The sequence below is a fragment of the Apus apus genome, chromosome 3 (genome assembly GCF_020740795.1).
Source record: "Apus apus isolate bApuApu2 chromosome 3, bApuApu2.pri.cur, whole genome shotgun sequence".
Lineage (NCBI taxonomy): Eukaryota > Metazoa > Chordata > Aves > Apodiformes > Apodidae > Apus > Apus apus.
In genome coordinates, this window is record NC_067284.1 from 58156750 (window position 1) to 58180086 (window position 23337).

Below are 23337 nucleotides of genomic sequence, written 5' to 3' on the forward strand. Positions count from 1 at the left end.
CAAAACAATTAGAACCACCAATTCTGAGTTCTTGTTTCATTTTCTGATATACATACATGAGTTTAATAAATGTGTAACTCAGCTGGCTTAAGAATTTATTATGTTTCTTAACAAATAGGGATTTTTATATTTACAAAGTCACTCAGATGGTCACTATTCCAACTTTGAAAGTACAAGAATCTCATAATAAAATGCAACTTGAAACTTCCTTTACTTCTAAAGCTCCTGGGACGAAGACATGGAAACTAAAGAAGTTACATGTTTTTGTCAAAAAATATTGACTCTGCCAGCAGCCATCTTACATTTTACTACATCAGTTCTGGCCCACCTTGAAACATAAAATCCACGCAAAAGTACCCCGTGATGAATCTTGGAAAGTTGCCCAGTGAGTAGACATATCAACCTCTTCTGTGTGCGTAAAGCTTACCCCACAGGAGGAAAGACAGCAGATTCTAGTACTAATTCTGCACCACAGAATGACTATCCATTCTGAGGCTTCTTGCTATATTTATCAGTTGCAACAATCAGCTTCATGCACATGACACAAGGACCTGCAGTGAGACAGAACTTGCAAAACTGGATGATTAGGAGAAAGCAAGTATCTCCACATGCACAGCTCCAGCATGCCAAGCCTTCAGTCCACCATGCCAGTATCTTGCTCTAGTGGTGGTAGTGGAGACCCAGAAAGCAGTGCAAGAGCAGGTCACGCCTATTGAGAAACCACCTGAGAAAAAAGAAATTCTTAATAATTTCCAACATTTTCATTTGGAGGTTTCTTTGACCACTGGAATGAGACCATTTGTTTAAGAACAGGGCATTTTCACCCTCAAATCTCATTTTGAATTAATGAGGCTACCTCAGAGTCCATTATTAGATATGCTAAAGTGCTGTCTTAATTTAGCGTGAGCTTAATTTTTTTCTGATTTGTTTGCATAAAGGAAGAGAGTTGCTGCCCAGATTGGTTGTGGAATCTTCTTCACTGGAGACATTCAAGACATTCAATGCCTGGACGCATTCCTGTGTGATCTACTCTAGGTGACCCTGCTCTGGCAGGGGGGTTGGACTAGATGATCTTTCGAGGTCCCTTCCAACCCCTAGGATTCTATGATTCTATGATTCTATGATTCTATGAAGGCCGAAGGATATTGGCTCGAAGTTTCCTCCTAAGGAAGAGTGGGAACTCACACAATCATTTGCCCACGTTTTGTCTTTTCTGAATTCAGGTAATCTGAACAGTATGTCTCTGGGGAGAGGCATTAAAGCATTTAGCACACCTTCAGTTTATTTCCATTTTGTTTCTTTCCCTGTCTCTATGTCTGGACAGCTGAAAAGCAGGGAGCAGAAGTTATGTCAAAGATGAATGATTCTTCCATTAAACACTTCAGTCGCTAATGCTGGCTTCATAGCAACGCAGTTAACAAATAAAGATTCTGCTAACAGTTCATTACCACTAAACCCATTCTTGCACAAAAAAAGGAGGTAATGACAAAATGTATTTTCTTTTTTTCCTTTCTAAATCTATTTTATCAAAGAAAGCAAGCATCAAGACAGCAAGCCACAGAGAAAGAATTATGGAGTACTTCCTTTCTTGTACTCTAACATGTTTCAATTAAAATATGCAAATATTAGCATGACTTTCTAGGACTTTTTAAATAGAAAATTAGCAAATGCTGATATGGATGCTATGAATTGATTTTACATTTCCTAGCTTCTTTTAAGGGCTTTTACTTTATTTGAAATTTTGTTTCTCTCCAGCATTAGCAAAAGTTTGAGATCACGTTATGCATTTACTGAAATGTAACAAAGCTGTAATTAAAATCTCTGCTCTTTGACATCAGCAATGGGTTTCTGACATGGATAATAAATTTCTACTTCACTTTCTTATAATTGTGCAAGGGATGGCAGCAGTAACTTCAACTGTAAGATCTCTTCCACAGATGAGCTTTGGCAAGGAAAAGCAGACTGCAAAGTGATGATGCAGCAAAATGTTTATAGATTATAATAAAACCAACAAGTCTTCATTCATTACTTATTATGTTTATAACAGAGGGCATAACTTCTACTTTCAGGAAATAACTTGAATTAAGAGCACACCAGACTTCCTATGTATTCATTCTAAACACTTAGGTTTGCTCTCCAAGGGATGATATTTGTGAAGGCTGCAAGAGGGTCACCTGAAGTAACAGCAGCCCTTCAAGAAGCAAATGTCCCCAGGCCACCCATGGCCACACTGAGAGACAGTGGCACCAAGCAGTACTCTGCCTGGCTCCTCTGCTGATGATGTGTTACAGGATGCCCGGGAGAAGCTCATGTAGCCTTTCAGCTTTCAAATCCCATTTGTGGGATTTCATTTCCAAAGACAGAGTGTAGCGATGGGCAAATGAAGACAGACACCCCAGATGTTGTTGGGCTAAGGAGCATGTTCAGCCTGTAAAGCCGAGCATAAGCTTTCTTACATGGTTATACTGCTGAACCAGAGGCCTGAAGTGCAGGCAACCACTCCAGTATAGAAAAGAGCTGGTTCCAAACCACTGATCACCGTCAAACATAGACTGTCAGTTGGGAGGAAGGCATCTGGGACTTGCAAGTCTACTCGCAGGAGCTAGGAGGCCTCCTGTGATGGCTTATGGCTCAACCATATGGTGGGCTGGGTGACCTTTGATGACTCCTGTAGGATTAGGCTAGCAGACATAGGGGAAAGCCCCATATCAGAACAGTGGCCTCAGTAAAATATTTATTCTTTGGGATGCAATCACAGGATCATAGAATCACTGAATGGTTTGGGTTGGAAGGGACCTTAAAGATCATCTAGTTTCAACCCCCGTGCATGGGTAAGGACACCTTCCTGTAGACCTGGTTGCTCAAAGCACCATCCAGCCTGGCCTTGAACACATCCAGGGAGGAAGATGTCAGCCTGAGTTTTGAATTTCTTTGCTTTCACTTAAATGTTTTTGAACTGTAGTCTTCTATTCCCTGAGAGAAAAATGCATATTTAGACTAATTTAAATGCATTATGTAGCGGACATATTTTCATGCCCTGCCCTTAAGATGCAGAACGTTACACATAACTTCCTATAATGTAAATTAAAATTTAATATCCATGGAGTTGCACCTTGAGAATATACCCTGCAGTATTTATTACTGAAGTATGATTGCTACCTGGTTCAGTATGTATTTTGGTACACATAATGCACCAGGTCCCCATTTAGGGACGTAAAAAAATATTTTGTAAATATGTATTATTTAACTTACATATCACTGCAGATCCTGAAATTTCATATTTTGCTTCTTGCAAAATAAATAAATAAATAAATAGCAGACTTATCCAAACAATGCAACAAAAGATAGAATGGAATTCCTGCCTAGAATCAATTTCCAAATGTCTTGGAAACACTGAATTCTAGCAATTTTCTCAAACTAGCTTTAATGTTCTTATTTAATCACAGCCTTTCACATACTAAAGGAGGCAGCACACAATACACTGTGTAAGAATGTCAAAGGAAAATTGGAGAAGCTGCAAAATACTGACCAGCTTTCTTGGTAGCAGAGGACACAGACTGTTCATCCTTAGGTGGTCATGCATCTCCTGCCTCCCCTCCATCCTTCCCACCTTTTTGGGCTATGTGCTGCCAGGTGTTACTGGATCACATTCAGAGGCTGAATGAAACTGATTTCAGAAACACATGGGATAATGGACATGCCTTAGCCAGTTGCTAGCCCAGGCAGCTTTGATGGCTACTGCTGAAGAAGGTCTGAAGGATAAACCCACCAACTTTCCAGGTTGTTAAAACTTGCTAAAAAAGTGAAGACTTCCCACTATGTCAAATTGTCTTGGTGAGAAATAATACAATCAGGCCAAGAGCTTCCCCATTCGCAGGAAGAGAGATATGCCTTGATTCAGCCATGTACTTCAGCATGTGCCTCAAAATACTGTATTGAGTGGTCTCCATTGTCCTCAAGAACCTCATTTCAGTTTAGATAAAACATAAAAGGCAACTCAGTTCGATCTAGGTAAGTCAAAGGAAAGTGTGACCTGCCTTTTAGACAACAGGGACAAACAGGAGAGATTTTAGCATCATACAACAGCTTGGTTGTTGTACGAAATAAGCTGGTGCCCACGTAACTAGGTCACAGACCAACAGCACTTGTTCATATGAACCATTGCTGGATCAACATTCTCAACATAAAATACCAAAAGCTTGAAATCACTGAGTGATTAAGTAATATTATTTCAGACTGTCTCTCCTCCAAATGAAGCACTTCCAGTGCAGGTTAAAGATGACATAACAGCTGCAGAGCATGTTGAATTGATTTTGCCAGGTATGTGCCTGCATGAGGCTGCTTTTTAATTTAGTAACTGCAGGGTTAATTAGTTCTGGGATTGTAAACAGGTTGGTTAAGCAGTAGTCCAGATGAGCTGCCATATTCCAGTTGGCCAAGACTTAGGAGTAGACTGAACATGCAGTGAGAATAACCAGTCTGCTTCCCTGAACATCTATTTGCTAAATTAACATAAAGCCAGAGCTATGCAGAAGTTGGAGAGCTGATAGCAACAAGCTGGTTAAGCTTTTCCTCAGATCTGTGTGTTTCTGAAGTAGTTTTCTCTAAGAAAATTTAAGTTGCATATTTAATAAGAGAAATCTCAGAAAAATAGAGTCTGTAACTTAAAACATTTTATCCAAGAAAAGAAGATCTTTCTCCTAGGACATACATGGGGCAAGTTGTTTATCTGTATGACAGTTTTCAGAAGTCGAATGAATTTAGATGGGTGGGAAGGTGACGACAAGCTAGAGATGGTTCAAATGGGATCTCATTCTTTCAAAAAACTTCAGAATGGCAAAAATATTCCAAGGCAAATTTGGCCAACTAAAATTCCAGTCTGTATTTTGCCAAATTAAAAAAATAATTATTAAAAAAATCAGTTGAAAACCAAAAGATTTTGTCTCGGTAACTGAAACTGGAGCTTCACAAAGCAGGGCCAAGCAGGTGCTCTATGCCTCCATTTCCAGGTCACACTACTTTTTTTCCAGTATTAGTCATGGTCACTGGTGTCCATTCTGGAAAGGTCTTAAGCAGTTCAAATGCAAAACAAACAAGATCTTCCTTGGGTGCTGTAACTGGAACTTGACTGGAAATACCTGAAAGTGTTCGATATTTTAAGGCAAAATACATCTATTCAAAGCTCTCAGCTGTTCAGGTGTGTAGGAAGAAACTAAAATGCATAGAGAAAGCAGAAACACTGAAAAGTGTTATTTAATTATTTCTTTGAAAACCAGTATTTTTCAGTCACTGTATTCAAAAGCCTTCATTCACTTTGAATGTAAATACAACAGAGTTAAGATGCTTGTGGAGGACTCATCTCTGAGTTAAGTTGTTCTCAGCAAGCTCATCCACAATGGGTGATTCCAAAGACTGACATTTCCCTGCAGCTTCTGGGCTTTAAAACCTACCCAGTTCTCAGAAGAACAGTTATAAATTACCTAGTAAAAACTCATGTGTACAGATATGCTGGACTACATATTGTTATGTTTTTCTTCAGTAACACATTCAGGAAATATTATCAGTCTCTTAATTTTTAGCCTACTTAGTTCTAGGTGAGCATATACTTATACTGCATTGTAGCATCTCCTTTGTATACATCAGGCCGTCCACATTTTACCATATGGAGGTATCACATTATCAATAGCTGTTGTCCTTAGATACAGTTTCCTTTAATCTTCCTTTCTGTGCATGATCCTACAAGAGTAAAAAGGCGCTCATACAAATGCTGTGTTTTAATATGTAGATCTATCATTTGATTACACACTTTTTTGTCCCTACATGAATATTTCTGATGAATGTTTTATGCGTTACTTTTAGGATTTCTGAGTTATTTCAAATTTTATCTGTTTGCCATATCATCTGCAAATACTGTGTCTTTGTTGATGTTGATTGGTCTCATTTGCATATTTATCACACTTTTATTTTCAAGGATGCTTTGCTATAAACTGTCTGTCCCCATTTCTCCTCCATGTGCTAATAGTACATACATATATTTCAAATTAAGCTCATTTCCATATATAATTTTTTTGGTTAACAATAAATCACCACTTAAAGACATCCTATTCAATGTTATCACTATCTTAATACATATCTGACATACGGTTTCTAAGTAATTAAGGCAACAGGAGCAGTTTACAATGCACTTTGCAAGCCACTTCACAGTCCAGAGCTCAATGATTTGTCACAGGGACTAGGCTAAAGGGAATCCTGCAGGACTGGGGAGAAACAAATGCCAACAAAACTGGTGACACAGAGCTGATCTTACCCCTAACTGGTAACTCTTGGCCACAAAAAAATTATACTTTATTTTTCTTCTCTCAAGAAAAATGATCCTTCACAGCTGTGCTTGATGGGGTTCTGAGGGTCTGGATCTATGAGTGGGCTGCGGCAACTGGAATCTTTTTAGCATGTGCCACATGCAAATAGAACTTACAGTGATGCCCTGAAATGGATCTCACTCTTCAGAAAAAGCCAGGTGCAATGTGAGCCTTATAATTCACTGCTGACCAGCAGATCTGCAGTCCTTCTTGCATGTTTATTGCTCGTTCTCCATCCACCCTTTTCTACAGTCAAAATCCTTTCCCTCTCCTCACCATGGCTTCTGGAGTGTTCACATTCTTGCTAAATTCCTTGCTTATGCAAGAGTATGAGGGAAAAGGGCAGGTTTTAGTTGTGCCGTTACACACAGAATCACAGAATCACAGAATTGCTGGAGTTGGAAGGGACCTCTAGAGATCATCTAGTCCAACTCTCCCAGTGCAGTAGGATAACCTAGAGCACTTTACACAGGACTGCATCCAGGGGGCTTTGAATATCTCCAGAGATGGAGACTCCACAACCTCCCTGGGCAGCCTGTTCCAATGCTCCATCACCCTCACCATAAAGAAGTTTTTCCTCATATTTAAACTGAACTTCCCATGTTCCAGCTTGTGCCCGTTGCACCTCGTTTTGAACTGGGAACTACTGAGAAGACCTTGACTCCATCTTCCTTGCACCCGCCCTTTAGGTACTTACATACATTGATAAGGTCTTCCCTTATTGGATGAACAACTGATTTGTAACCCTCTTCTGTCTGGGTGCTAGTACTGGGTGTGTTTCTAAACAAAATGTTGAGTTTTGTTCATATATTAAATAATTCAGAAAAATCACACTTGCCTCAGAGTAGTTCAAGTTGGACAGAGGCAGTTGTCACTTCTGATGTTAGCACCAGTTAACTCAGATTTTGTTGCTAAAGAACAGTAGGAAGCATATTACTAAGGATTTTTCCTTCTAGCAGTGGAGGGCTGCAATACACTCATATTAGCCTACTAACGAATGTATGATACATCAAACGTGCTCATATTTGTATCTCCAGGCTTATCACTAAAATTCATGGAAATTAGATGCTCATACCCGTTATGTGCTAAGATATTTGGATCTGTCACCCCTAATAAACTTCTCTCATGCATCCTGCCAGCTGAATCTGAACACGCACAAAGCAATCCTACTTACTCATTAATGAAAAGAGTATTGCCTGCCCTGCTATGAACTGAAGTTCTTTCCTCCCTCATCTTCCAATTTATTCCAATCTATTACAAAATCCTCAAAATAATCAGTTTCCCATGATCTTCTGCCATAGCCCTGTATTTATTAATTGCTATGACATTCCATGTTAAACCAGCCCTTTGACCGAGGACTGCCTGCTTGCTAATATGAAATGCATTTATGACAACAATGCTTTGCAACATGGTCTTTTAAAAAATGTTATTTTTTTAGAAACAGAAAGAGTAAACCAGATGAAGCTCAGTGACAAAGGCTTGCTCACAGACAATAAAGGAACTGCAACCAGAAGCTGCTGTTTCAAGTAAAATAGTTGCTTCCTAGTAAGTATTGACACAATACATACATTTTCTCTAGGTCACCAAGTCCTGTGAAAGCTCCTTTTGGAATAACTCTCATCTTGGTGAGGATAAATCTCCTGAAAATAGAAAAATTGAATGATTATTCACTATTCACAACACAGGACTACGTGGTAGCCCTAACAGGACAGCAAAGGCCTTTATCACAGGTACAAGGACAGCCTCCAGGCTGAAGGCTTCAGTGTCTAAGTACAGCTGTAATGTTCAAAATCTTTGTGGGACTCCAAGTGCCTGCCTAGACCAAAATTACAGCACAGCATTGGGCTGCTCAGCATCTGGAACTGCTGAGGGGAAATACCATCAGTCAGTAGTTCCGATTCTCCTGTTTGTTTCAGTTCAACCCAGATCTGGTCACCACAGCTTTGCTGTGGGTGGGGAAGAGACACCAGCCTTCTCATTGTGGTCTCTCTTTTGAGAGATGCTCAAACACAGGATGAAGCAGCCCCATGGAGCCAGACTGGGGTGAGTTTCTTACACAGGCATGTAGGGTGGTACATGCCTGCTCATGCAAGATAAGCCTTCACCTGCTGCACAGATAACTTAAGGAATCATCTACTATCTCCTGTTCGTGCAACTTTAATACACTATATTGCTTCTCAGTCTCCTTTCAAATTGGTTTATAATGTGCCACAAAATTAGAACTTTGGAATACAAAACTTGAGCACACATACACCAAGACAATATTTAAATAATTTTTAACGGTCACAGAATATGCCTTATGAAGAAAAATATATTTAAAATATCTTTTTTTTTTTTTTTTTAACCTGGACTCATCTCCTTTTATCATAATAAACAAAGAGGATCACAGAACTTCTGATACTCCTCAGCAAATGAAAGGTAGGATATCGACTACTCCTAGAAGAAATAAGGTGTTATCTGGGTCCCTGTTTTTTTCACACCTTGAATCATGACTAGGTAGTGAGCACAAATAATTGCATAAATTAACATGACTTGCTCATCAAGATATGTGCTTCACAGGACACACTTATGACTAGATGCCAGGTCAAGAAGATGTAGCTAAGATATGAGAAAGCCCACAGAGATTTTGTAGGGAGAAATATAATATTTTTGTATTTTCTGCTGAGAATAAAATAGTATTCAAACTCCCAGCTACTAAAAATGAAGCAGACAAAATAAGCAAGACATCAGATAATACTGGTTATACCAAACAATAGCCATTAAAAAAGGGTATTTACTAAAAAAAAAAATAATAAAAAAAATCACTTGTGTTACATACATGAATATCACCATATGATTCCATTTCTTAGTCTGTTTTCCCAAGGAAATAGAAATTAATTATTTTCTGAATTACTATGGCAGTAATTTTTCAGTGAGTATGCCTGCTATAGAATCTCTCATTTATATAATCTCAGAACTGGTTTTGCATGGCTGCTTGGGAGCATCTTTCAGCTCCTGTCTGTGCCACCTTATGGTAATGTTTGCAGGAGGACAGAAATGGGAAGTCTGCCTGGTATTACCTGCAGCATAGTTCTGCAAATTTCAACAAAGTACCTCAAAACTAAAGACTTACTTTCTTACCATTCATATAAAGTATTCATACAATCCTCATCTATTTTTTATTATAGCTGATTAGTTTAGAATTTTCATGGGAGGTTATAATGTTTTAATAAAAGTCATAGGAAAAAAAGTATTATTCTGACAGAATACCACCGTGAAAGGTTCCTATTTTTTAATTTTAAGTCTTCAATGGAATCTACTCCCTCATTACGATTCCCAAATAGGAGTTAATATTTACTTAAGCAGGACAAAGTCAACGCACCTACCTGCCTACCTATCTACTACTGGAGATGTCACTGTGATCATATCAGGAGAGAACCTGGACCCACACTTTTTAAAACATTGAAATTTATGGTATTACCAGTCCAGAAATATGATAAAGTCCATTTGGTATTCTGTTATTCTTGCAATATCAGTAATATAAGTAAGACAGAGCTTCAACACAGTCACACAAGAATTACAGTACTGAGATCATTATGCAAATATCAGAAGGATTAAAGTGCTTCGAGAAAGAGCCTAACCTGGATTAGGCAATTTGTGAAGCCCTACTGAAAACAGGGCCAGTGTAATGTATGCAAAGCTATGGCTTTGCTTTCAGTGTGCAGCCAGGTACAATGGATCCTTTCAGAGCACCCAGCCTGCTTAGCGCTACAAAGCTGAACCATCAGGAAACTCTTCAAAATTTGATCTGCTTTGAAACCTTTCCTAAACTCTCCTTTGTAGAAATGCACGTCTAATTTTGGAGCCCTAGCAAGTGTCTCTGACAGTCTGGCTCTGACAGTGGGTCTGTCTGAAAAGCCACCTATACATTATTTATGGAAATGTTCTAAAATGAATCTTCTCTCTGCAGGTGCAAACCATCAGGACGTTTGCTAATTTTTAATTAAACACTGGCCCATGCCATGCTTCACCACAATGAGAATTTGCAGCCTGATCCCAAAATTAATTAAAAGAAAGGAACCTCATTCATAGATGAGGTTGCCTATATGAGGAAAGGCACAAGTGCATAGAAGGAAAAATCAAACCATGAGTGTCTTTGTTGAATACACTGTTATCCTGCTAAATAAGGTGCCAGAATTCAGGAGCCACACGTCTAATGTCCTGGAGCAGTTAAAGTAGAATTAAAGTTTAATAGCTGAAGTCTCACATTCCACTTAAAAAAATTAAGGTTAATTGTTTTTAAACATCCCTGAGTAGGCTAATAAAGTCAGCTTTAATGGTACAACAAACACTGAAAATTAAAAAAAGCTACTTGTTGAATTATCAACTGTATAATGAATAGGAGTCTATTATAAGTAGCCAAATGCTGTACTGACAATAAATCTCACCAATTAGGCTCCAAGAATCAATCTGTACTTAGCTTGAGATACTAGCAGTTCAAAACCAATTCTTCTTGTGGTACATGGAGAAAATAATTTAAAAGCATTTCCTTGGTTTTGCTGCTGGCATTATTTTAGGGTCAAAGTAATGAATATAGCCCACCTTCATTCAAGCATGTTTCAAGTCAAGACAAACAAGTAAACAAAGCATCCATTAAAAAACATGTGCTTAATGGAGAGATGCAGTATTTGGTCTTAAAACATTATGTTAGCACTAAGACACCAGCAAGGAAAGCACTGAAAGGTCTCAACACTCAGTGCACGGCATGGCATTTAAAACCCAGGGCCAAATGCCCAACATAAGGTGCAAGAAAGGTTAGACTGAAGGTTTGGTGATCCAAAATTCTGTACACAGAACTACTCCCCAGGAAACACTAAATCTCACCTCTCAGAGCTTTCAGGTCCATGTCAGAGCCACAGGTGTAGCAACAGCCTCAGCACACACAGGGACCCCCCCCTCACTGCAGGCTTTTCCAGGAGGGAGGAAGGCACTGTGGCCTCTCAACATAGCCCTGGCAGCTAAAGCATGAACACAGGGAATGGGACACCTGGCTTCAAGTCCCCCATCACCTTGAGTAGTGCAAACTCCCTTATTTCATGCAGCAGGAGGATGCTCAGTGGCCAAGGGACCTCTCCCTGTGTAGGTTCAAGCATCATGCAGCCAGGGCTAGAACCTTTCTGCCACCAAAGAGGCCAAGGGGACTTAACCCTACCATCTTCTCTAGAGGCATTAATTAGAGCTGATTTCCTTGGGAGAAAAAAAAACCACAACAAAACCCCCCACTTTTTAAAGTCCAAATTTCACTGATGTTAATGTTACTTGGGTTACAGTAGGTGGCAGAAGTCTTAGCAGGGGCTCCAGTGTTGGTGCCACCAAAAACAAATGAGAGAGCAGAAACAAGCTCAGAAAAGTAAACAAGCGCCAAATGTGACATCCTTATTCTGCATCATGAGAAGGCCGTATATATGGCTGGAAATAGGAGAATGCCAATAACAACAATTGCTATTCCCTATATACAGAAGTAGAAACTAGATTTAAGTCTTACCCATCGCTCTTATACATGCCCTGATATCCAGGAAATATTTCTAAATCAGTATGTATGTGCATTTGTTGAAAGTGATTCTTGCGGAGTTTATTGATAGGAACTGAAGCAGTCTGCTGCAGTTGTACAATCAAACTAATACTTGATACATTATATCTTATGAACTACAATACAAATACTGACTAAAATATACAATATTACTTAATATTTAGCTGATTTTAACCTACTTCTGTATTTTTTACCGGTGAGAGTAACTTGTTTTCTGTTGTGCAGTAACACTCTTTCACATCTGGAAGGACAGGTAAGCTTACAATTAGACCGGATCTCTCTGGACTGAACATGCACAATTCCCAAAGGTTTTTCCATTTTAATTTTTAAGTGTTTGATATGCCTCCTTATTATATCATTGTAGTTTGTCTCATGAATGTCTGAAGTAAATTATTCTATTACAGAACTGCTAAAAAACCACTGCTAATTAAGGCTAGAACTGTCAGGACTATCTCCTACTGATTTGTTTCTTTATACGGAGACATCTAAATGTGGTTACTTAAAGTGGTGGGGTCTCAGTTAATATGAAGCCACTGACACAGGTGTCTTACAGCTATTAAAATCACCAAACCCAAATACATCTTCTTTCTATATGGTTGTGTCTAGTCTAAGAGAATTATCACCATGTCAGCTTAATCTCAAAGCCTATTGAGGACATGATGCAAACAACAGAAATAAGTATGTACTGATAAAATGTTCCTGAATAACCCTCTAACGTTTCCAGTTATGAAGAGATTTATTTAACTTTTCCTAAAATAGGGTTTTCTGCAGCTGAAGTAGTTCAGACAGACAGAACATAAGATGCAAGGCAAATAAACCCCACGCCTCTGGAAAAATTAATATTCTTCCATCCAGCCCCACATGAATCCAGTGACAGAAATCAGACAGACTTCATACCAAAGGGATGGAAGACTGGTTGTCATTATAAGAGTACATGGTGCCCAAGGTATAGGTGATTAAAAAGACTTGGTAAATTACTAGATAAAAAATGTGGACCCATAAGGGTAATTTCCACTGAAAACCTGCATAGGAAACATGTGAAATGTGTGCATTAAGCAAATAAATGTAAATAGACTGTGAGGTTAGTCACTTATGTGCGAAATTGCGTGTTTTGCATATTAATCAAATGAGTTCTCAGACCCTGGTCCCACAAGCTTTTTCTTGAACAATTATGGTCTTTGGTTCTCTACCAGCACTTACTCCTGCACAGCACTGGTGTGTCCTCCTCCCAGCTCCCTTCCTTGGCAATCATCCCCCACCACTGGCAATACCTTGCACAACAAAGTGCACCAATTCTCAGAAATTATACTAGTTAAAAAAAAATAAAATAAAAAATTCTGCTTCAGAAAGCATGGCTGAATTTAGATCTTTCGAAACAGTCTTTAAAACTTCTTTCTCAGATCTACTAAAGTCACACACAATTAATCAGATAGCGTGTGCATTGTAGAATTATTTTCCTTGGCTCATGTTCATTGCAAATTCATGATGTTAAAATGAACTCTATCAAGCAGATATTATAAACTTTACAACTTAAGGATCAAAGGAAAATAAAATAAAAAGCCAAAAAGATTCAATGACCACAATGCTAAATCACCAAATTTGGTTTAAAAAAAAATAAATTATAGGATTTTGAACATGTTACTTTGATCTTTGAGCTAATGGACTGATGTTATCACTCTTCAGCAATGTGTATTTTGTCAAACAAAGTTTTTACACTTAAATTTAATTTACTGTTTGTAATTTTTTTCTGTTCCTTTTTGAGTTTTGCTTCTTGCTTTGGAGATATGCTGGGGGTTCCAGTAACAGCAACAAATGAGACTTTGCTTTGCCCCAGGACAGAATAAAAAGATCCCATGACCTATTTAGTGTGCTATAGGTGAATGCAAAAAATCAACAAAATCCTGCCCCTAGTTTTTTGTGGTTATCTATTTATTTATTTAATTAATGGAGCAGGGTTGAGTTGGAGGCCTGTAGCCAGTGGTGTCCCCAAGGGACCAATACTTAGTCTGGTCTTGTTCAACATGTTAATCAACGACCTGGACAAGGTGACAGAGTGTATCCTCAGCAAGTTCACTGATGATACCAAACTGGGAGGGGTGGCTGACACTCCAGAGGGCTGTGCTGCCATCCAGCATGACCTGGACAGGCTGGAGAGCTGGGCGGACGAGAACTTAATGAGGTTCAACGAGGGCAAGTGTAGAGTCCTGCGCCTGGGGAGGAAGAACCCCGTGCACCAATATTGGTTAGGGATGGACCTGCGGGAAAGCAATTCCAAGGAGAAGGATCTGGGAGTCCTAGTAGATAGGAAATTACCCATGAGCCAGCAACGTGCCCTTGTCACCAAGAGGGCCAATGGAATCCTGGGGTGCATAAGGAAGAGTGTGGCCAGTAGGTCGAGAGAGGTCATTGTCCCCCTCTACTCTGCCCTGCTGAGGCCCCATCTGGAATACTGCATCCAGTTCTGGGCTCCTCAGTTCAAGAGAGACAGGGAACTACTAGAGAGAGTCCACCAGAGGACAACAAAGATGACTGGGGGATTGGAGCATCTCTCTTATGAGGAAAGGCTGAAAGAGCTCGGACTCTAGCATGGAGAGGAGAAGGCTGAGGGGAGACCTTATCAATGTATGTAAGATCTAGAGGGTGGGTGCAAGGAAAATGGAGTCAGGGTCTTCTCAGTAGTTCCCAGTGTCAGAATGAGTGGCAACGGGCACAAGTTGGAACACGAGAAGTTCCATTTAAATATGAGGAAAAACTTCTTTATGGTGAAGTTCACAAAGCACTGGAACAGCATGCCCAGGGAGGTTGTGGAATACTCTTCTCTGGAGATATTCAAGACCCCCTGGATGCCATCCTGAGTGATGTGCTCTAGGCAATCCTGCTTTAGCAGGGGAGTTGGACTGGATGATCTCCAGAGGTGCCTTCTGACTCTGACAATTCTATGATTTATTTATTTATTTATTTATGCTTTCACTTAATTAGTCAGTGCAACAGTGAAGGACTATTTTACTTTCCATGCTGTAATAGGAGACAATAGATACTGCAGACTGTGTCCCAGCTGGTGTAAATCTACTGAGCTGTGTTATTTTGGCCCTCAACTTTTGTCCTAATTTTCACTAGAATGAAGCATGAGATTACCTTTGGGCTAAACCAGATTAAATTTAAATTTGTGAAGTCCCCAGCTCATTGAAGTGGGTTCATATTGCCAGGTAACTTCACAAAGACTAAGGCCTGGTTCTAGTAAACATCTCACAAAGAAGGAGCATATGCAGATATACATGAATGTGAAAGTATTTTTCCTAATAATCTCCCCAGGCAGAAGATTTTTGTAATCTATTAAGCAGTTTGTAGGTACTTTCAGACACAGTTAAGGCTTCCCCTTCCTAACAGCAGGCAGAGAGGAGTCCAAAACTCAGACTGGATGTTAAAACATCAAGCTTCAAAAACCACCTGGTTAAACCCCAAAATATTGGTTTTATTTGCTTTCTGGTTTTAAAGTCTTTAAAGTGCATTCATATCATGCTGCAAGGATATTTCCAAATCTCATGAGGTTTTGATTTAAAAATAGAGAGAGATTTATATTATTTGCCTCAGTTCCAAGAGGTGCTGAGGTTGGGACTTCCTAAGGCTGACAGGGTCACAAGCAATGACACCAGCAGTGACAAAACACTGCTCCCACCATCTTACTGGCTGCTCTTTTCAGAGAGCTATGCCATTGTCTTAAAGGAAAACCAAGCAAAATATTTTTCCAATAATGGCTATTCATATATCTACAGATTTGTTTCAAAAAGTAAACCCTGATGGCACAGATATGCTTGAGGGAAAGCTTTGCAATTCATTTTTTCAAGCAAGACACAGTTGAGAGTCTGAGAGCCTGTAGTACTTTACACACATGTAAATTGACAGGAGAGAGAGACCATAATGCCTTGATCATCTGCACAATCTGACTTGAAGCACTTAACCATTGCATCCACCTAAGGTGCTTATGTCAGCTGTTCATTGCTTTCAATGCTTCTGAAAGGACTATCTAGACTGTGCAGCTGGTTTATTCCTTTTGTGGGATGATAAAAGCAGGTAAAGGGGAGTATTCCAAGGCAAAAATTAGGCAATATACATTTTATGGAGAAGAAAGACACCAAAGATCCCCTCCTGATTTTCAGGCCGTATCAGGCCTGACTAGGGGAGAGTTAATTCTTTGCTTGGCAGCTCATACAGTGCTGTGGTTTAGATTTTTGACCACAACTGTACTACTAACACACTAATCTTCTAGCTTTCACTGAAGAGTGTTTGCACAGCATCAAGATTACCTATTTCTCACTTTGCTCCCTGCAGTGAATAGCCTGAGGGGTGGGCTATAGGCTGGGGGGGGACAAAACCAGACAAGTGACCCCAACTAACCAGGGAGATAGTCCATACCCTATAACATCATGCACAGCAATACAAGGGAAAGCCATTTTCTATCTGAATGAAAAAAGTAGGATAAATCCGGACGGGCACGTAACCTCCTGTCACTTATGCTGCTTGGGAATCTCTTCAGGTCTGGGAGTGATGTAGGGGCATTCTAAGAAAGAAAATATTTTGGTTTATGTGCTATTAAATAAAGCAGTGTACAAAGTAAATATGATTGTAACAATGTTGATAAAGATTAGTAACGCTCAACTACGATGTAGGTCTGAATCTAAAAGGTAGGATGTGCAGTAGCTTGTGGAAAATCACCCTTCACCTTTAACAGTGACCTCCCTTAAAAATCAGTTTCCCTTCATTTTTTTTTTTTTTTTTTTTTTTTTTCCAATTAGATTTAAAGAATAATGAGTAGTACTGATAGCATACCTGTTCTGATTTAGTGACTACTTGCTTAGTGTAATAATGCCACCCCACCACAAAAAGCTGAAGGGAAGCATTTTAAGATCACACGGCTGATGTCCTGTTGGCATTTCACTTGTAGAATGCCCAAAATGCCATAACATGGATAACAAAATGCCCGCTTCCTCAGCAGAGCTGTGGTGCTGCTCACACAGGCATGCCAGTAAGTTGCTGTGGGATTTGTTTTTCCCCCAGGACCTTGCTTAGGTCAGCTAGTAAGTTGCACACAGTGCCCCTCAGCAACTAACAGCTGATAAGTAGAGATAAGGAAGGACAGAAAATTGTGTGCGTGGAGGGAAAGAATCTAAAAGACTGCAAAAGCAGTGAAGCAACATGCTTGTGAAGCTTACTCTCCCTCCCCTCTGACTTAGTTTTCCAAAACCATGGTATGTTTAGTCTCAGCATTGATACCTTTTTCATTTCTGGACAAAGCATACACTGTCTTCAGTAACACTGTACATCCCCCCAGGACACTGCAGATAGCTTCTTTCCAAGGTCACACGTGCAGACAGTTAAAAATAAAGCCCCAAGATGCTGCTAAAGACCTCTGCTTGAATACGTTAAGATTATTCTGGAGACAGGGGATTAAAAAAGGAAAAACAGAGATGGAGGGGGAAAAAAGATTGTGAAATTCCCAATCAGAAAAAAAGATGAAAACCCAGTACTTTTACTTAATCTGAGATGTTTAATGGTCTACTTTAGTACAATTATTTCACTGTACTTAGGTTGGGTTTCCTTCTGCTGAGATAAAACTGGAGAGAGAGTTGTGACTGTTTAGACCAGTTGCCTGCCTGTGTTAACGCATTTTGTAAAGTGTCTGACAAGTAATTTGGTTGAAGATTTAGGTGCAAGTAGCAGCAACACACAGGATATGCGACAAACAAAATTTCCCTGAGCAAACTTACTGCAAAGCACCCTCTGAGTGACACATGGACCTCGGTCCCATCAGTGGATCCAGGCAGCTGCAAGTCAAAGGACAAAATTTGTGTCCTGCACCCTTGCTGCAGATTAAGCAGATGGTAAAGCAGTGCCATCTTGGCAGAAGGGATTTTCTCCTTTCTTTGAGCTTGCCCAGAGCTTGAACAAAGCAGGACCTCTGGCTTCTTCTACAATACACAGAGAAAAAATGTTTGCCACTGAGCACAAATTGCAGTAACAGACAAGTCCTCTTGAGGACTATGAGCATAATCACAGTGATGTTCGCATATGAAAATAGATTAACTGCTAGGAATGAGTTACCCACAAAACAGGCCAGCAGTAAGCTTGAAAGCACAGCTAAAATTGCTTGTATTAATGTCAAAGGCACGCCGTGAAAAGTGTTTTGTGTAAGACAAAGTGAATGAAGTTATCCTGTCTTGGTTACAGAAAGCCAGAACATAGTGATAGCTTTATTTTTACAAATGGCTACACTTTTATTAGTATTGATTATCCTGTAAGACACTACACTACTTTTAGAAAAACATATCCTTGTTCCTTACAGCTTACTCACATGGACCTCTGAGAAATGTACAGCATGTCATAATTATGCAACTTCCTTAAAATCAGACCTTGGTATCTGCAACCATCTTTATAATGAGGAGGTATAAAAAATTCATTAATTCTGAGCATAGTCCTGGTGTTGCATCTGTTTATATTATCTCTGCATACTTTCTTAACAAGCATTGTACAAGAACTGGGTGTTTTGTTCTTGCTCAAAGAGCCTTTTACTTTGTGTTCTATCCTGTGGGCAACTTGTCAAGACAAACAGTGTTCTGGAAAATGTCCATAATCTGAACAGTTGCAGAACTTTTTAGGTATTGTCTTCAAACATTTCATCCTCTCTCTTGATTCAGAGCAAGAATAGCCATCCTGCTCACACGCAGCCAACTTCAACAGTTCAACTCTTTTCCTGATCCAAGAATGTGTCAAAAAAGATCTTACTCTGCAGGACGGAGAGAACAGTGGTTTGTTCATCTGCTGAGGTTGTAGCAGAAAGGTGACAAATGTTCTTGGTGTGTAGTACTTCTATCTCTTAAGACTTCAGGACTTCCTATGTTGGCAAGTCTTCCATGTATGATACTATTTTTATTGTCTGAGACAAACTGGCCAGAGCAAAATTCCTTAAGTTCTTACTTGGATGCCTTAGTGAAGGTAAAAGAAAAAAAAGGAAAGATTTCTACAAAACGTCATGCTGAACCATCACTGTTTAGCAAAACACCAAATAACCTACCTCTGTCATTATATTTTGCTTGACAAATTTATTAGAAAGAGCTAGCATGCTTTTTACCATATCCTCATAGACACTATGCCTGCATTGCTTAATGGGACACAGCTGGAATATCACAGAATATTAATAAAATCAAAAGAAATATACTATTACATTTTCTAATTAGCACACACAGCCTAACAAGTAACAGGGGCCTTCAGCAAATATTTTTATTAATTTGGATACATCCAAAGGCTTGTTTGAAGTTGTAATGAAGTTGCTTTTTTTTTTTTTTTTTTTTCCTCTGGATCGGGTTTTTCCTCTGAATATGGGTTTTGCAAAAGTAAATATTCTCTCTGTTATCTAATATGTGTTGTATTTTCCAAAGAGCAATGTGAGAGCCAAACGCAGCTAATTCCACTGAGAGTCTTGGGAAACGGCATCTTCTGAAGTAGGGGTCCTGGATGCAAATGGCACGTACTGCACTGTTCTCTGGGCCCCTCATTTCAAGAAGGACAGGGACTGCTTGAAAGAGTCCAGCGCAGAGCCACAAAGATGATTAAGGGAGTGGAACATCTCCCCTATGAGGAAAGGCTGAGGGAGCTGGGTCTCTTTAGCTTGGAGGAGACTGAGGGGTGACCTCATCAATGTTTACAAATATGTTAAGGGCAAGTGTCAGGAGGATGGAGCCAGGCTTTTTTCAGTGATGTTCAGTGACAGAAAAAGGGGCAATGGGTGCAAACTGGAGCACAGGAAATTCCACCTTAACATGAGGAAAAACTTCCTTACTGTGAGAGTGACAGAGCACTGGAACAGGCTGCCCAGAGAGGTTGTGGAGTCTCCTTCGCTGGAGACATTCAAAACCTGCCTGGACAGGTTCCTGTGTGATGTGCTCTAGGTGACCCTGCTCTGGCAGGGGGGTTGGACTAGATGATCTTTCGAGGTCCCTTCCAACCTCTAGGATTCTGTGATTCTGTGATTCTATGAAATACAGAAATATGTTGGGCCTATGCTGTATGCTCCCACTTCTTTCCCACTGTGGTGAGTGGAGCATTTCCTTCTTTTTACATACAATGGCAGCTTAATGAGATTAATTTGAGCAACAGGCCCCTGCATGCAAAAGAGAGCTTGTAATCCTCATGCTGTAATACACTTTGCACATTTTATCCAAGTCTTGTAGACACTCCCGTTTACTGCCATTGCTCACTGTGCACTCCTGCATCACTCTTGCTCTTCCTAGCTGCACAGTTTGTGTGTCCATAACTTTTCTCAGCTCTTCTATAAGTGATTACTGAGGGAAACATTCACAGGGATATGAGTTGCAGGTGGATGGACATGTTCAGTTTCATTCTGCACTCTCTTGAGAGGATCTTTTCTCCCTCTCAGTCCTCTTCTGTTATTGAGATCTCTTCCCTATAGACATCACCAATTTCATAGAAAGGGAAAAACAAAGTAAGGAATCTTTATTACTTCCTTTTGCACTAAAAAAAAATAATAAATAGAATTGATGTTTTCCTATTGTTTTAGCAAGCTTGCCACTGCAAATACTGAGTTTATCTATCTGTCTTTCACTGGCCATGGATTTGCTTTCACATGTTAAAATTATGCTCTCAAATAAATACAGCATGGCAGCTATTGCACTAGTATTCTTAAAACTACCACCTGTTTTACTTCCTTCAAGACTGAGAAGTCTCTTCCCAGTCATACACAGGGAAAAGCTGGCACTGGTTTCAAGTATGGCTCTTTAATGCATTTGAAAGTGAGTATTATTGTTTCACAAAGATGCCAGCTTGACCACACTGGCAACTAAAAAACTAGCTTATGTGTAGAATGAAGATGTGTTTAGTGCTTTTCCCCTCAAGTGTGCTTCTGAAACATTAGTCCTCTATGGAGCACTTAAATAATAAACATACATGTCCCTCTCTAAGAGTGACAGAACAGTGAAATAGAGATGGGAGAAACTTGACCTGCTCATGGCACATCTACAGGTTAGGAAAGACCTCTAAGAAAGAGCTTAGTGGTTATGCTGGGAAAATAAATCCTTTGCAACATCTAACCTTAGCGGATGAAATCCTGGCTTCGGTCCCTTTCCTACAAATGCTTGCTCCCATCAGCTTCACATGAATCGACTGTCAGCACCTTTCTAAATGACTGTGATAGGCATCGTTCTGTGTAAAATTGGATAAAACCTGACTGGAAGAAACAAGGATATATAAAACAGTCAGCTGAGTGAAGGAAGTTCATGAATATTGTCTCATGGAGGCCTGCACGGGTCCTGTATGTCATAGTCATCAGTGATCTAGAAGAGGAGTGAGGAGTAAGGTGACAAATGTATGATGACCAGGATAGTAAGACAAAAAAGCTGGGTGAGAAGATTAGCAAAGCAGAAGGAGCTCAGTCTTTAACAGCATCTAGTTCAATGATGCAAATCCTTGCTATGGGACACTGTGAACAGTGGACATTCAATAAGAAATGGATAAATGTAGGAAAGCAAAATACGTTAATAGGGTTAACTACCAAGATATTGCTCTACTCAAGATGTCCCTGCACCAGGCAGAGCTGGAGAGGTACACATCTCTTTTCTGAAACACCCATCAGAGCCGCAACGAATGAACACTGCAGCCAGCCTGGGACGGCTCTGCCAATACTGGGAGACAAACCCAGATCAGAACAAGCAACCACCACGTATTCTGGCACTCTGTAACAGGTGATCTCTGTCTAGATGGAAGTGTTGAAGTATTCTTCAATGTTTACACCTAACACAAGTTTTTGTATATTGCCAAAGAAGGGGTTACTCCTTAGTTTAAAATAATACAAAGATTAGTCTTCTCTCTTTGCAGGAAAATCAAAGAGTAAACCTTAATCATGGGCAATGTTTTCAGTGCTGCATTCAGACTCTTATTTCATTGCACAGAATTGGCTTTACAAGACATTTCCAAAACTAAATGCAACAAGAACGCTTCAGCATTCTTTAGTAATAAAAGTATTAAAATGTTTCAGATCTACACAAATTATTTTGCTAGGTAATTTTGATAACCCTTGTAAAATCAAGGAAAATGCACTGCCACTGCAAAGCGTCAAGTTGTCCCTTATTGTCCTCCCCACTCCCTCCCCCACCCCTTGGAGGGTGGACCATAAGACAGATTCAGGCTCATAATACATTAAATGCTTAAGGGGTTTGTAACACTTGTTTGCTGCACTTTTTAAAAAAATCCTTCCTCCCCCTTGTCTATGGTAAAAAAAAAACACAGCAGTTCACATGGCCTTTGAATAGACAGTGCAGTTGTGATCCCTTTCATCAGAAGGGTATATGAGAAGTGGGAAGGGTCAAGAGGAGGGCAGTAAGGGTGATCAAAGACATGATATGGCTTTTGAAAGAGGAATAACCAATTTGGATGGGACTTTTCAGCATTAAAAGCTTAAAGGGATGCTAGAGATCTACAGAATGTCTCAGGAGTGTGGCCAAGGACTGATGATTTCCAGCTCTTCCATTATAGAAGCTTAGAGGCGAGGCAAGAGGCAGATAGATTCAAAGCAAAGAGGACTTGGCTCTTCTCGAAGTGCACCTGGATTATCAGAACTCCTTCATGCAGCTTGCCTGGGTACAAGAAGCTGATGTGGACTCACAGGTATAGTGTACAAGTAATTTGAGGAGAGATAAATTAGGGCTACTAAACAAATAACAAGAATTTTGACCAATGCCCCTTGGCTGGAATTAATTGTACAGTGGAGAACTGTTGTGGTAATATATCTTAAACATTTGCCCTATTCTTGCGCTACCCTTAGAAGCTCTTGAGAATCCCTGTTGTACATAGGATACTTGACCCACCTTACCCTAGCCATAGATTATACCGAAGGGAGAGAGCAGGCAAAGGATAGGCTCCCTTCCTACAGAGGAAAAACTGATCATCACCTGCTTCTGCTGGATTATGCTCCTGCCCGGAAGCCTGGGGGCAAGGCAGGGTATGGTGGAAAGAGGATCTAGTATGCCCTTGGTTGGTGCTGATGGGCTAAATTTGAGCTGCTGACTACTTGCAGAAGATCCTTGCTGTGAAGCTCTGGGAAAAGATCACGAGGCAAACGAGCTGAGGGGCTTGACTCTCTTATGCTATCTGAAGAGCTGTGGTTTTGCTTAAATATTAGTTGTAGCAAGGATCCAATCAATCCAATACCTGTGGCTCTCAAGTCAAAACAAAGATATCTTCCTACTGTGCTGCTTATGGGCTTTCTAACCTATATAGAAATATTCAGTAATACTGGCTCAGTTTTTCTGTGTTCATATTGATTCTGGAGCAAAGTGTAAAGCAGACCAAGATTTGGGAGGCCATTACGCCATGTCTGCTTTCCTCATGACGATATCTAGC

The 23337-nt window shown here is 39.9% G+C and overlaps 1 protein-coding gene across 1 annotated transcript in view; it reads right to left on the reverse strand.

Moving 5' to 3' along the window:
• Positions 1–23337, reverse strand: part of FSHR (follicle stimulating hormone receptor) — an 86231-nt gene that overhangs the window by 45748 nt on the left and 17146 nt on the right. Inside the window, exon 2 of the mRNA XM_051616147.1 lies at positions 7928–7999. Coding sequence (XP_051472107.1) covers positions 7928–7999 — 72 coding nt within the window. The remainder of the gene's footprint in view (positions 1–7927; positions 8000–23337) is intronic.